General features: G+C 45.8%; 1 protein-coding gene across 1 annotated transcript in view; it reads left to right on the top strand.

Annotated features, from left to right (window-relative positions):
- The window catches only part of TRIM14 (tripartite motif containing 14), a 90,964-nt gene extending 82,784 nt beyond the window's left edge, over positions 1 to 8,180 (top strand). Inside the window, exon 6 of the mRNA XM_063914633.1 lies at positions 6,808 to 8,180. Coding sequence (XP_063770703.1) covers positions 6,808 to 7,343 — 536 coding nt within the window. The 3' untranslated portion in view covers positions 7,344 to 8,180. The remainder of the gene's footprint in view (positions 1 to 6,807) is intronic.
- The last annotated feature ends 4,651 nt before the right edge of the window (positions 8,181 to 12,831 follow it).

Below are 12,831 nucleotides of genomic sequence, written 5' to 3'. Positions count from 1 at the left end.
TACTGGCTCCTCCCCCTATGACCCTCCTCCAAGCCTCAGTTAGGATACTGTGCCCGGACGAGCGTACACAATAAGGAAGGATTTATGAATCCCGGGTAAGACTCATACCAGCCACACCAATCACACCTGTGATCTAAACCCAGTTAACAGTATGATAACAGAGGAGCCTCTGAAAGATGGCTCCCTACAACAATAACCCGATTTAGGTAACAATAACTATGTACAATTATTGCAGATAATCCGCACTTGGGATGGGCGCCCAGCATCCACTACGGACTCCGAGAAATAGAATTATCGGTAAGTAAATTCTTATTTTCTCTATCGTCCTAGTGGATGCTGGGGTTCCTGAAAGGACCATGGGGATTATACCAAAGCTCCCAAACGGGCGGGAGAGTGCGGATGACTCTGCAGCACCGAATGAGAGAACTCCAGGTCCTCCTTAGCCAGGGTATCAAATTTGTAGAATTTTACAAACGTGTTCTCCCCCGACCACGTAGCCGCTCGGCAGAGTTGTAATGCCGAGACCCCTCGGGCAGCCGCCCAAGAAGAACCCACCTTCCTTGTGGAGTGGGCATTTACCGATTTTGGCTGTGGCAGGCCTGCCACAGAATGTGCAAGCTGAATCGTACTACAAATCCAGCGCGCAATAGTCTGCTTAGACGCAGGAGCGCCCAACTTGTTGGGAGCATATAGTATAAACAGTGAGTCAGATTTCCTGACTCCAGCTGTCCTTGAAATGTATATTTTTAAAGCTCTGACAACGTCCAACAACTTGGAGTCCTCCAAGTCGCTTGTAGCCGCAGGCACTACAATAGGCTGGTTCAGATGAAATGCTGACACCACCTTAGGGAGAAAATGCGGACGAGTCCGCAGTTCTGCCCTGTCCGAATGGAAAATCAGATATGGGCTTTTGTAAGATAAAGCTGCCAGTTCTGACACTCTCCTGGCCGAAGCCAGGGCTAGTAGCATGGTCACTTTCCATGTGAGATATTTCAAATCCACATTTTTTAGTGGTTCAAACCAATGAGATTTGAGAAAGTCCAAAACAACATTGAGATCCCACGGTGCCACTGGAGGCACCACAGGGGGCTGTATATGCAGTACTCCCTTAACAAAGGTCTGGACTTCAGGAACTGAAGCCAATTCTTTCTGGAAGAAAATCGACAGGGCCGAAATTTGAACCTTAATAGATCCCAATTTGAGACCCATAGACAATCCTGATTGCAGGAAATGTAGGAATCGACCCAGTTGAAATTCCTCCGTCGGAGCACTCCGATCCTCGCACCACGCAACATATTTTCGCCAAATGCGGTGATAATGTTGCGCGGTTACTTCCTTCCTTGCTTTAATCAAGGTAGGAATGACTTCTTCCGGAATGCCTTTTCCCTTTAGGATCCGGCGTTCAACCGCCATGCCGTCAAACGCAGCCGCGGTAAGTCTTGAAACAGACAGGGACCCTGCTGAAGCAGGTCCCTTCTCAGAGGTAGAGGCCACGGATCCTCCGTGATCATCTCTTGAAGTTCCGGGTACCAAGTCCTTCTTGGCCAATCCGGAGCCACTAGTATCGTTCTTACGCCTCTTTGCCGTATAATTCTCAATACTTTTGGTATGAGAGGCAGAGGAGGAAACACATACACCGACTGGTACACCCAAGGCGTTACCAGCGCGTCCACAGCTATTGCCTGCGGATCTCTTGACCTGGCGCAATACCTGTCCAGTTTTTTGTTGAGGCGAGACGCCATCATGTCCACCATTGGTCTTTCCCAACGGGTTACAAGCATGTGGAAAACTTCTGGATGAAGTCCCCACTCTCCCGGGTGAAGGTCGTGTCTGCTGAGGAAGTCTGCTTCCCAGTTGTCCACTCCCGGGATGAACACTGCTGACAGTGCTATCACATGATTCTCCGCCCAGCGAAGAATCCTTGCAGCTTCTGCCATTGCACTCCTGCTTCTTGTGCCGCCCTGTCTGTTTACATGGGCGACTGCCGTGATGTTGTCCGACTGGATCAACACCGGTTTTCCTTGAAGCAGAGGTTCTGCCTGGCTTAGAGCGTTGTAGATTGCTCTTAGTTCCAGAATGTTTATGTGAAGAGACGTTTCCAGGCTCGACCACACGCCCTGGAAGTTTCTTCCTTGTGTGACTGCTCCCCAGCCTCTCAGGCTGGCGTCCGTGGTCACCAGGATCCAATCCTGTATGCCGAATCTGCGGCCCTCCAATAGATGAGCACTCTGCAACCACCACAGAAGAGATACCCTTGTCCTTGGAGACAGGGTTATCCGCTGGTGCATCTGAAGATGCGACCCTGACCATTTGTCCAGCAGATCCCTCTGGAAAACTCTTGCGTGGAATCTGCCGAATGGAATTGCTTCGTAAGAAGCCACCATTTTTCCCAGGACTCTTGTGCATTGATGTACAGACACCTTTCCTGGTTTTAGGAGGTTCCTGACAAGTTCGGATAACTCCTTGGCTTTTTCCTCCGGGAGAAAAACCTTTTTCTGAACCGTGTCCAGAATCATCCCTAAGAACAGCAGACGTGTTGTCGGAATTAACAGGGATTTTGGAATATTCAGAATCCACCCGTGCTGCTTTAGCACTTCTTGAGACAGTGCTAGTCCCATCTCTAGCTGTTCTCTGGACCTTGCCCTTATTAGGAGATCGTCCAAGTATGGGATAATTAATACGCCTTTTCTTCGAAGAAGAATCATCATCTCGGCCATTACCTTGGTAAAGACCCGAGGTGCCGTGGACAATCCAAACGACAGCGTCTGAAACTCATAGTGACAGTTCTGTACGACGAACCTGAGGTACCCCTGGTGTGAGGGGTAAATTGGAACGTGGAGATACGCATCCTTGATGTCCAAGGATACCATAAAGTCCCCTTCTTCCAGGTTCGCTATCACCGCTCTGAGTGACTCCATCTTGAACTTGAACTTTTTTATGTACAGGTTCAAGGATTTCAGATTTAGAATAGGTCTTACCGAGCCATCCGGCTTCGGTACCACAAATAGAGTGGAATAATACCCCTTTCCTTGTTGTAAAAGGGGTACCTTGACTATCACCTGCTGAGAGTACAGCTTGTGAATGGCTTCCAAGACCGTCACCCTGTCGGAGGGGGACGTTGGTAAAGCAGACTTCAGGAAACGGCGAGGTGGAGACGTCTCTAGTTCCAACCTGTAACCCTGAGATATTATCTGCAGGATCCAGGGATCCACCTGCGAGTGAGCCCACTGCGCGCTGAAATTCTTGAGACGACCCCCCACCGCCCCCGAGTCCGCTTGAGAAGCCCCAGCGTCATGCTGAGGCTTTTGTAGAAGCGGGGGAGGGCTTCTGTTCCTGGGAAGGAGCTGCCTGTTGCAGTCTCTTCCCCTTTCCTCTGCCTCGTGGCAGATATGAATATCCCTTTGCTCTCTTGTTTTTAAAGGAACGAAAGGGCTGCGGCTGAAAAGTCGGTGTCTTTTTCTGTTGGGGAGTGACTTGAGGTAAAAACGTGGATTTCCCGGCTGTAGCCGTGGCCACCAAATCCGATAGACCAACACCAAATAACTCCTCCCCTTTATACGGCAAAACTTCCATATGCCGTTTTGAGTCCGCATCACCTGACCACTGTCGCGTCCATAAACTTCTTCTGGCCGAAATGGACATAGCACTTACCCGTGATGCCAGTGTGCAAATATCCCTCTGTGCATCACGCATATAAAGAAACGCATCCTTTATTTGCTCTAAAGACAGTAAAACATTGTCCCTATCCAGGGTATCAATATTTTCAATCAGGGACTCTGACCAAGCTACCCCAGCACTGCACATCCAGGCTGTCGCTATAGCTGGTCGTAGTATAACACCTGTATGTGTGTATATACTTTTTTGGATATTTTCCATCCTCCTATCTGCTGGATCTTTAAGTGCGGCCGTCTCAGGAGAGGGTAACGCCACTTGTTTTGATAAGCGTGTGAGCGCCTTGTCCACCCTAGGAGGTGTTTCCCAGCGCGCCCTAACCTCTGGCGGGAAAGGGTATAAAGCCAATAACTTCTTTGAAATTAGCAGTTTTTTATCGGGGGCAACCCACGCTTCATCACACACCTCATTTAATTCATCTGATTCAGGAAAAACTATAGGTAGTTTTTTCACACCCCACATAATACCCTGTTTTGTGGTACCTGTAGTATCAGCAATATGTAACGCCTCCTTCATTGCCAAAATCATATAACGTGTGGCCCTACTGGAAAATACGGTTGATTCGTCACCGTCGCCACTGGAATCAGTGCCTGTGTCTGGGTCCGTGTCGACCGACTGAGGTAACGGGCGTTTTACAGCCCCTGACGGTGTTTGAGGCACCTGGACAGGTGCTGATTGATTGTCCGGCCGTCTCATGTCGTCAAACGACTGCTTTAGCGTGTTGACACTATCCCGTAATTCCATAAATAAAGCCATCCATTCTGGTGTCGACTCCCTAGGGGGTGACATCCCCATATTTGGCAATTGCTCCGCCTCCACACCAATATCGTCCTCATACATGTCGACACACACGTACCGACACACAGCAGACACACAGGGAATGCTCTTAAAGAAGACAGGACCCCACTAGCCCTTTGGGGAGACAGAGGGAGAGTTTGCCAGCACACACCAAAAGCGCTATATATGACAGGGATAGCCTTATAATAAGTGCTCCCTATATAGCTGCTTTAATATATATATAATTTTGCCACAATTTTGCCCCCCCTCTCTTGTTTTACCCTGTTTCTGTAGTGCAGTGCAGGGGAGAGCCTGGGAGCCTTCCTGACCAGCGGAGCTGTGTGAGGAAAATGGCGCTGTGTGCTGAGGAGATAGGCCCCGCCCCTTTTTCGGCGGGCTCGTCTCCCGCTCTTTAACGGATTCTGGCAGGGGTTAAATATCTCCATATAGCCCCCGGAGGCTATATGTGAGGTATTTTATGCCAAAAAATAGGTTTACATTGCTTCCCAGGGCGCCCCCCCCCCAGCGCCCTGCACCCTCAGTGACTGCCGTGTGAAGTGTGCTGAGAGCAATGGCGCACAGCTGCAGTGCTGTGCGCTACCTTAAGAAGACTGAGGAGTCTTCTGCCGCCGATTCTGGACCTTCTTCTCTTTTCAGCATCTGCAAGGGGGGCGGCGGCGAGGCTCCGGTGACCATCCAGGCTGTACCTGTGATCGTCCCTCTGGAGCTAATGTCCAGTAGCCAAAGAAGCCAATCCATCCTGCACGCAGGTGAGTTCACTTCTTCTCCCCTAAGTCCCTCGTTGCAGTGATCCTGTTGCCAGCAGGACTCACTGTAAAATAAAAAACCTAAGCTAAACTTTTCTAAGCAGCTCTTTAGGAGAGCCACCTAGATTGCACCCTTCTCGGACGGGCACAAAAACCTAACTGAGGCTTGGAGGAGGGTCATAGGGGGAGGAGCCAGTACACACCACCTGATCATAAAGCTTTACTTTTTGTGCCCTGTCTCCTGCGGAGCCGCTATTCCCCATGGTCCTTTCAGGAACCCCAGCATCCACTAGGACGATAGAGAAATTATTAATAACTTTGTGTATTAAACAAAGTTTGTGTACATTGAGCCATCAAAAAACAAAGATTTCACTATCTCACTCAAAAAAGTCTGTATTTCGGAATATTCCGTATTTCGGAATATTCCGTATTTCGGAATATTTGGATATGGGATACTCAACCTGTATTAAATATACCCCCTGGTCATAACTCCTGATAATAAAATAAATCAGGGTGTCTATACATCAAGGGTCATAACTTGTTTTGTTAGCACCTTACCGTGGACTATTTTTACTTTTTGTAGCATTGGAGGGAAAATATTGCTTGCTATTGGATATATCACATCAATAGTGGGCAGTTAATTTTTGCATTGAAATTTAGAGTTGGAATAGGACGCTACTGCCCTTCCAACTTAAAGTTGTTTTGCTATGGTGCAAGAAAGCACATTCTAGCTGCAGTCCCTTCTAAATCTAAATGAGGCCTACTTAATGGAAAGCATCTGAAAGTAGCTGATAGAATAGCCAGCAAATTCCAATTGCCACTGTCTGTCATGACTATGTGAACCTGACTTATATTACAAAATCTTGTCCCAGCAAGTAATGCATGCAAGCATTGGCATAATTAAAGAAAAGGGCAGTATACTAATTATAAGCCACCTTTCCACCCCAATCCATCGATCATCCAGTGCCAAAATAACTCATTTGCAAAACAGCAGTTTAAAACTCCAGTAAGTACAGCACTCAGAGCAGCAGTGGTGTAATGTCATATCAAGCTTTACTGCTGAGCTGTTAAGCAGCTGATGTGCTGTTATCTTATAATAAATATACAAGTGCCCCCCAGTGCAATTTATTAACAAATTATGATAAAATTCTTTATATTGAAACACATTTATTGGCTTTCATAATTCCTGCCTACTATGAGGTGTTCTAGTCCACATTACAGCTGCCTGGGATTTCATCCATATTTGAAGCCTTTATTTCCCAGGCCTCATCTGGTTCTGTAATACAGAGCTGGCTAATTAATTGTGTTACCGATCTTTAAATTGGTGTAGGAATGAAAAATTTGACCTGGAGGACCAATTACATGTGATTGGTCCTTCTGCTCACACCTTCCATCTATTTCGGTCAGGGCTGTGTGAGGAAGAAAAGGAAAATCTCAGGAAGAATGAGCTGGACAGAGCAGCCCTTAGTACTCTTGCTAGGAGTTGGGAGCACTTTAGGAATGATGTTTCCAATGTGTAATGCAATATTAACATAAGGCTTTAAAACGTACACTATGTTCCTGTTCTAATTTGCTTTATGTGTCTTCACAGATACCAGAAGTCCAACCTTAGACCCTGACACAATGCACCCTAAGTTAAGGCTTTCAGAAGACCGTCTTACAGTACACTGTGCTTGGTTAGGGAAGTTTAACTCTAGTCATCCTCAGAGGTTTGATAAACTCATGCAAATACTAAGCAGAGACTCATACTACTCTGGTAGTCATTACTGGGAGGTAGATGTCCTCCAAGCAGGAAACGGATGGTGGATTGGTGCCACTTACCCAACTATACAAAGGAAAGGGGACTCTGAGTTAAGTCGTCTTGGTTGGACCAATGGATCATGGTGCATTAAAAGATATGATTGCGAATACTGGGCATTCCACAGAGCAGAGAGAAAATCGATACAGCTTAACAAACCTCCAGAAAAAGTTGGTGTTTTCCTGGACTATGAATCTGGAGTCCTATCCTTCTTTGATGTCACATCTGGAATGAAACACTTGCACACTTTTCGCTGTAAATTTATTGAACCTCTGTATCCAGCTCTACGGTTATGGGATGGATCAATCACAATTAGTAGACTGACCTAAAAATGCAAGCTCCTGTGGCTCACTGTAATGAAGGAAGAGTATCTGTGCTAGCTGGTTCATATAGTTCTATAGTGTACAGCAAATGGTACACCTTACAATTAATTTAACATTTTCCAGATGAATATTATAAAAGCAGATGAGTGAATTAAATCTATACTACCCACTGTATCCCCCACCACATGCAGCTGTGTTTCCAGGGGCTCCATTATCAGTCATTTGTGTGGGAGCTATGTAACACCATGGAGAAAGCTATGCAGCTCCCACACATGGCAGACCAATAAGGTAATTACAGCCTTCTTTTGGCCCTCCTGCTCACACCCATCTCAGTGCTCACCTCAATGAGGTGAATGATCAAGCCTTGTTGGTACTGACACTATACAATGGAAACAAAGAGAGAGACGATTTTCCCCACTAAGGAGAAGTTACAGGTCTTTGAAATTGTAGCAATTAATGCTGGGTGCTGCTTTATGGTTTTGAAGCAGAAGGAAGTTAGTAGTGATGTAATTATATACCATTAATGATACAAGATTCATGTGAGATGCTGGTAGTCATATGGTGGAAATACAGTATGTTACAAATCTATATAGAAGTACCCAACATAAAATACTACACTTCTTCCAGTAACCAATAGCTTTTCACCAAGGATTTTTGAATCCATGTATAAAGCAATGCTGCTCTAGTTTCCATGCATTTCTGTCATGCGTTTGTGTTATGAGAAAACGCTTATTCTTTTCATCCCGAGGATCCTGATCCTGATACACATGGGGCGAGAGAGGAAGCAAACGCTATTGAAATGTCTATATAATATATTGTCTCATTAAATTAATTTAAAGTGTTTCCAATAGTGGTCTTCTCTTGATGGACACCCAGTCATCATTAGTGATATCTGTAACGACATTAGGTAATTTGCTCATTATTGCGTGTGGGTGCCCCATCAACAATCAATTGTGGCAAGTTTTGCAGATGATTGTATGAATAAATCTGCAATGTATGGGGTTCACAGATTGCAAATTCCAACCAAAATGTGATTGGTAAATCAGGCTATCCAACATGTTTGATTTCACAGATCAATTGAGGCTGAAGTTTGTTAGTGTATGGTTAACAATCAGCAGATTTGCAGACCATTTCTAGTAAACTGATGAGCCTTTCAAGATTGGCAGATCTGTAATGTATTGGGCATAGATTGGTGGATTGGGGAATCTTTAAATCTGGGAAAAAATCTCAAAATCGGAAAATTATTTTGTGTGATTGCTGATGCATAGGGTCCTTTCCAAAGACAACCCCAATAACAGTCTGATTGGAAAATATTTGAAATGTTGGTAAATGTGATTTGAAGATTATCACATATAGGATCTATATAGGACTTTTCTCCGGCAGGGTCCACAGGTTATCCACAGGATAACAATTGGATATGATGAAGCGACAGCGGATTTGCACCAATCGGTCAAAGCTTTTCCAGCCTCCCAGCATGCAACGGGCCCATCCATATATCCCCGCCTCCTTGCTCAGGCAAATCAGTTTTTTGTTTGATGCGGCAGGAGCCGGACCATGGTCAGAGGGTTGCTGGTTTTTAGCAGCCTTAAGCTTTCTTATTTTATTTTTATAGTCTTACTATTTTTCTGAGTGATCTTTCTAAACAGCTTCTTATACGTACCTTAGAGTTGCTCCAACAACTTTCCGCCGGGTCGCGACAATTCTTACCCACGAGTACAGTGCTGTTTCCGCGGGCGTCTGTGTCGAATATACTAGCAGGACCAGCAGACGTTACCAGGCTGTGGCTGGAGCACGGGGAGAAGGTAAGGCATCGGTTCCGCTTAGAAGGGGAATACGGACACAACCGCACTGTTTTGGGAGGAGACCACCAAACAGTTGCTGACGCGGCTGCCACCTCGGGTTCACCAGCGCTAGGCCTTAGGGATCAGAGGCTCCAGGAATAGTAGGAGGCCGCGATCCCTAGGGTTGATGTCAGCAGTGGGGAGTCAGACGCTCTCCTGGTCACCCCTCCCCCCGGTTCATGACCAGTTTCCTCCAAGTCTCCCACCATGAACTGTTTCCCGCTTCCGTCTCAGACACTGTACATGAAGGGGACCCAGTCGCAGCATAGGCGGCTCTGTGACTGGTGTATCCGGGTTCACTAAGCGTCTGTGTTCACTATACTGTAGGTTCATGGAGTGGCAGTGTACACTAGTAGCGTCTGGATGCACTCAGCATTCGCTAACGTATTGATTGGTCCGGGAAGCGAGGCGAGTCTCCCTGTATCCCACTCTACTGAGTACGGATTATACAGCACTAAGTCTCTATCTACCCTTTGAGTACGAATAGTTAGTTAAGTGCCTGTTGCATATGAGTCTGTATACATTTACTGTGGTTTCTTTTGCATTGCGTCTGAATTCGTTAGATCTGTTTAAACATGATGCGGTAATATGTTCTCCTACATACTTAAAATGTAGTTGTAGTTGATGATGTGCTCATATTGCTTATTATACTAATGTATAACATGTGACTGACTGCTAGTGTGATTGCTGACTTTACTATATTTCTGTCAGTTTGGTTATGCCGATCCTCAATGCTGGTGCATGGATAGGGTCGGATTGTATCTCACTTTAAGAAATTTAAAGTGATTACAGTCACAAATTGTGTAGTACACTGTGGAAGTGTTGATTATTTATCATGTCGTAAGGGCCCCATACACTACAACGATCTCATGTCGGAGGTGATCACCTGCAACCTCCCGGGGAGCAGGATCGGCCAAGATACATCGGATGCTGCCCATTTGCATACAATATATCTTGGCGATCCTGGGCGAGCCCAAGCCATGACCCCAGTTCGGACCAGATTGAATGTGCAGCACATTCAATCTGGAGGATCCGATCTGATGCTCACGGGAACGCGCATCGGATCGGTTCGGGAACACCTCTAAAATGCCCGATTTCAGCCGTTATATCGGGCCGAAACCCCGAATTGGGCTGAAATCGGGCATTATCGCTCTAGTGTATGGGGCCCTTAAGAGCGGTAAAGGTGAGGAAGGTACACTCACAGCAACACCAACAGCTGTGTTATCCTCTCAGGATCTGGTTCAGGATGGTTTGTGTGCAAATTGCTTTCACCAGGGGTTAATGGAAAATACAAGGCAGATTCAGGTGCAGATGGATCCACCTTGGCCTATATTTGCACAAACTTTATCCAGTATAGCTGAACACATAATTTCTCCAACTCCTGTAGCAGGGATAGGTTACACTATTAACCCTTACACTTATGGTGTATCACTTCCAGCAGCAGCTTCTCAAAAGAAACAAGCTGATAAGCCGGTGGTAAGTAAATATTCACCCTCACAGGCTACACATGATGCAGATGAGGATTCATCGGAAAATGGAAGCTCAATTCTACTTCGCATACGAAGAGGAGGAGGAAAGTCTCAGCTCAGTGGATATAGCTTATAGTTAATTAAAGCAATGAAAGCCATTCTATCCTTAGAGGATTCAGCAGAGCTTGTGTTAAAAACCAAGGCACCTATGTTTTTTAACATCCCAAAACAGTTAAGACTGAGTTTCCAGGGTCAGATCAGCCCAATAAGAAGTTTAGAATTCCTAGGAAATGGAATTCCAATTATCCTCTTCCAGCTGGGGATTGTTTAAAAAGAGGGAGGTGGCTCCTAAAGTAGATACGCATGTAATTCGATTAGTGCGAAAATCTACATTACTTTTGCCTTTAACATCATTAAATGTCACGGATAGGAGAGTGGATGGTTTAAAAAAACAAAAACATTTTTTCCCTGTCTGGGGCAGTTATAAGGCCAGCCATGGCTTCAGCTTGGATGGCAAAGACAGTGGCTGCCTAGGCTGATGCATTGCAGGGGGATTTTTCTATAGCTTCTAGAGAGCAAAAATCCCATATGGCTCATATAAAACAGGCTGCAATGTTCCTGGAAGAAGCAGCATTGGATATGGGTACTATTGCCTCCAGGGCATCATCTTCAACAATAGCTGCTCGCAGAGCAGTTTGGCTACGTACGTAGAAAGCGGATTCAAAATCTAAGCAGGTTTTGGAATCTTTGCCTTTTTCTAGAGATATTCTTTTTGGTAAAGAATTGACAGATATTCTGGAGTCAGAAACAGATTCCAAGAAGGTCAAATTTTCTTCCACATACAATTTCAAACCTAAAGTTCCGGCTTTTCGGCCCTCTCGGTCTCAAGGAAAAAGTGATGGCAAGCAGCCCCAATACAAAAAGTCTGGAAAGACAAAAAAAAGCATTGGGCTACCAGAGGACTAGTTGGGAAAATAATAAAACCATCAACCTGATGGTGCGGGCCTCCACCTGGGGGACCCCAGGGAAGGGGGGGGGGGGGGGGGGGGAGTAGACTTCTTCAGTTTGCACAGATCTGGCAGCAGTCTAAAAAAGAGATGTGGGTGCAGGAAGCGGTATCTTTAGGTTATGTTTTTGCCTCCAAGAAACACCCTCCTCGAAGGTTTTTTTGTACCAGCCTATCTCGGGTAGAGACGAAGGCCAGGGATTTGTTAGAAGCAGTTCAGAAATTGCTTCAGTCAGGAGTAGTCATTCCAGTTCTTCCTGCACGATGATGACAGGGTTTTTACTCCAACCTGTTTTTAGTACAGAAGCCAAATGGGTAATTTCAGCCCATTCTCAAAGTACTGAACAGATTGGGTACCTTGGTTTCACATGGAGACGTTACGTTTCATCATTTGGGCCATGGAGCCAGGGGATTATATGGTATCCCTGGATATACAGGATGCTTACCTACATGTTCCTATAGCACTGTCCCATCAGTGCTATCTCAGGTTCGCTATCCTCCAACAGCATTTTCAATTCCAGGCCCAGAGTATTTATCAAGATTATGGTGGTAATGGCATCTTATCTCCGCCAGCAGGGGATAAGAATTTTTCCATACCTTGACGATCTTTTAATCCTGGCACAGACACAGGAATTGCTCTTATGTCATCTGCAACAGACAATAACGTGTCTGCAGAAAGACGGGTGGCTCATAAATTGGGCAAAATCGTCTCTGGTTCCGTCACAATGGATGACTCACTTGGGGGCTGTACTGGATTCAAGTCTTCAGAGAGTAATTTTACCTCTGAACAAGATATCCAAGGTCCAATCAAGGATTCAGGACTTGTTACACAGTCAAAAAGTATCCATTCACGCAGCAATGCGCGTGATGGGTTTGATGGTGTCAACATTCGACATGGTGGAGTATGCACAGTTCCACTCGAGGCCTCTGCAGCATCTGATTCTTGCCAAATGGAATGGGTTGCATCAGACGATAAAAACACAGACTATGTCTCTTACGATAATAAGTAAGAAAGTCATTAGCCTGGTGGCTACAGACATCCCATCTGGACAAGGGTATCAGATTGGAAAATTCTGACGACCGATGCCAGTCTCCAGGGCTGGGGAGCAGTGTCAGGAAGGCTGTGTTTAAGAGGCAATGGACCAAGGAAGAAAGTTGCCTGCCAATAAACATATTGG

The sequence above is a fragment of the Pseudophryne corroboree genome, chromosome 1 (genome assembly GCF_028390025.1).
Source record: "Pseudophryne corroboree isolate aPseCor3 chromosome 1, aPseCor3.hap2, whole genome shotgun sequence".
Lineage (NCBI taxonomy): Eukaryota > Metazoa > Chordata > Amphibia > Anura > Myobatrachidae > Pseudophryne > Pseudophryne corroboree.
The sequence above is the reverse complement of the archived record's forward strand: the minus strand, read 5'-3'. Positions and strand labels throughout refer to the sequence as shown.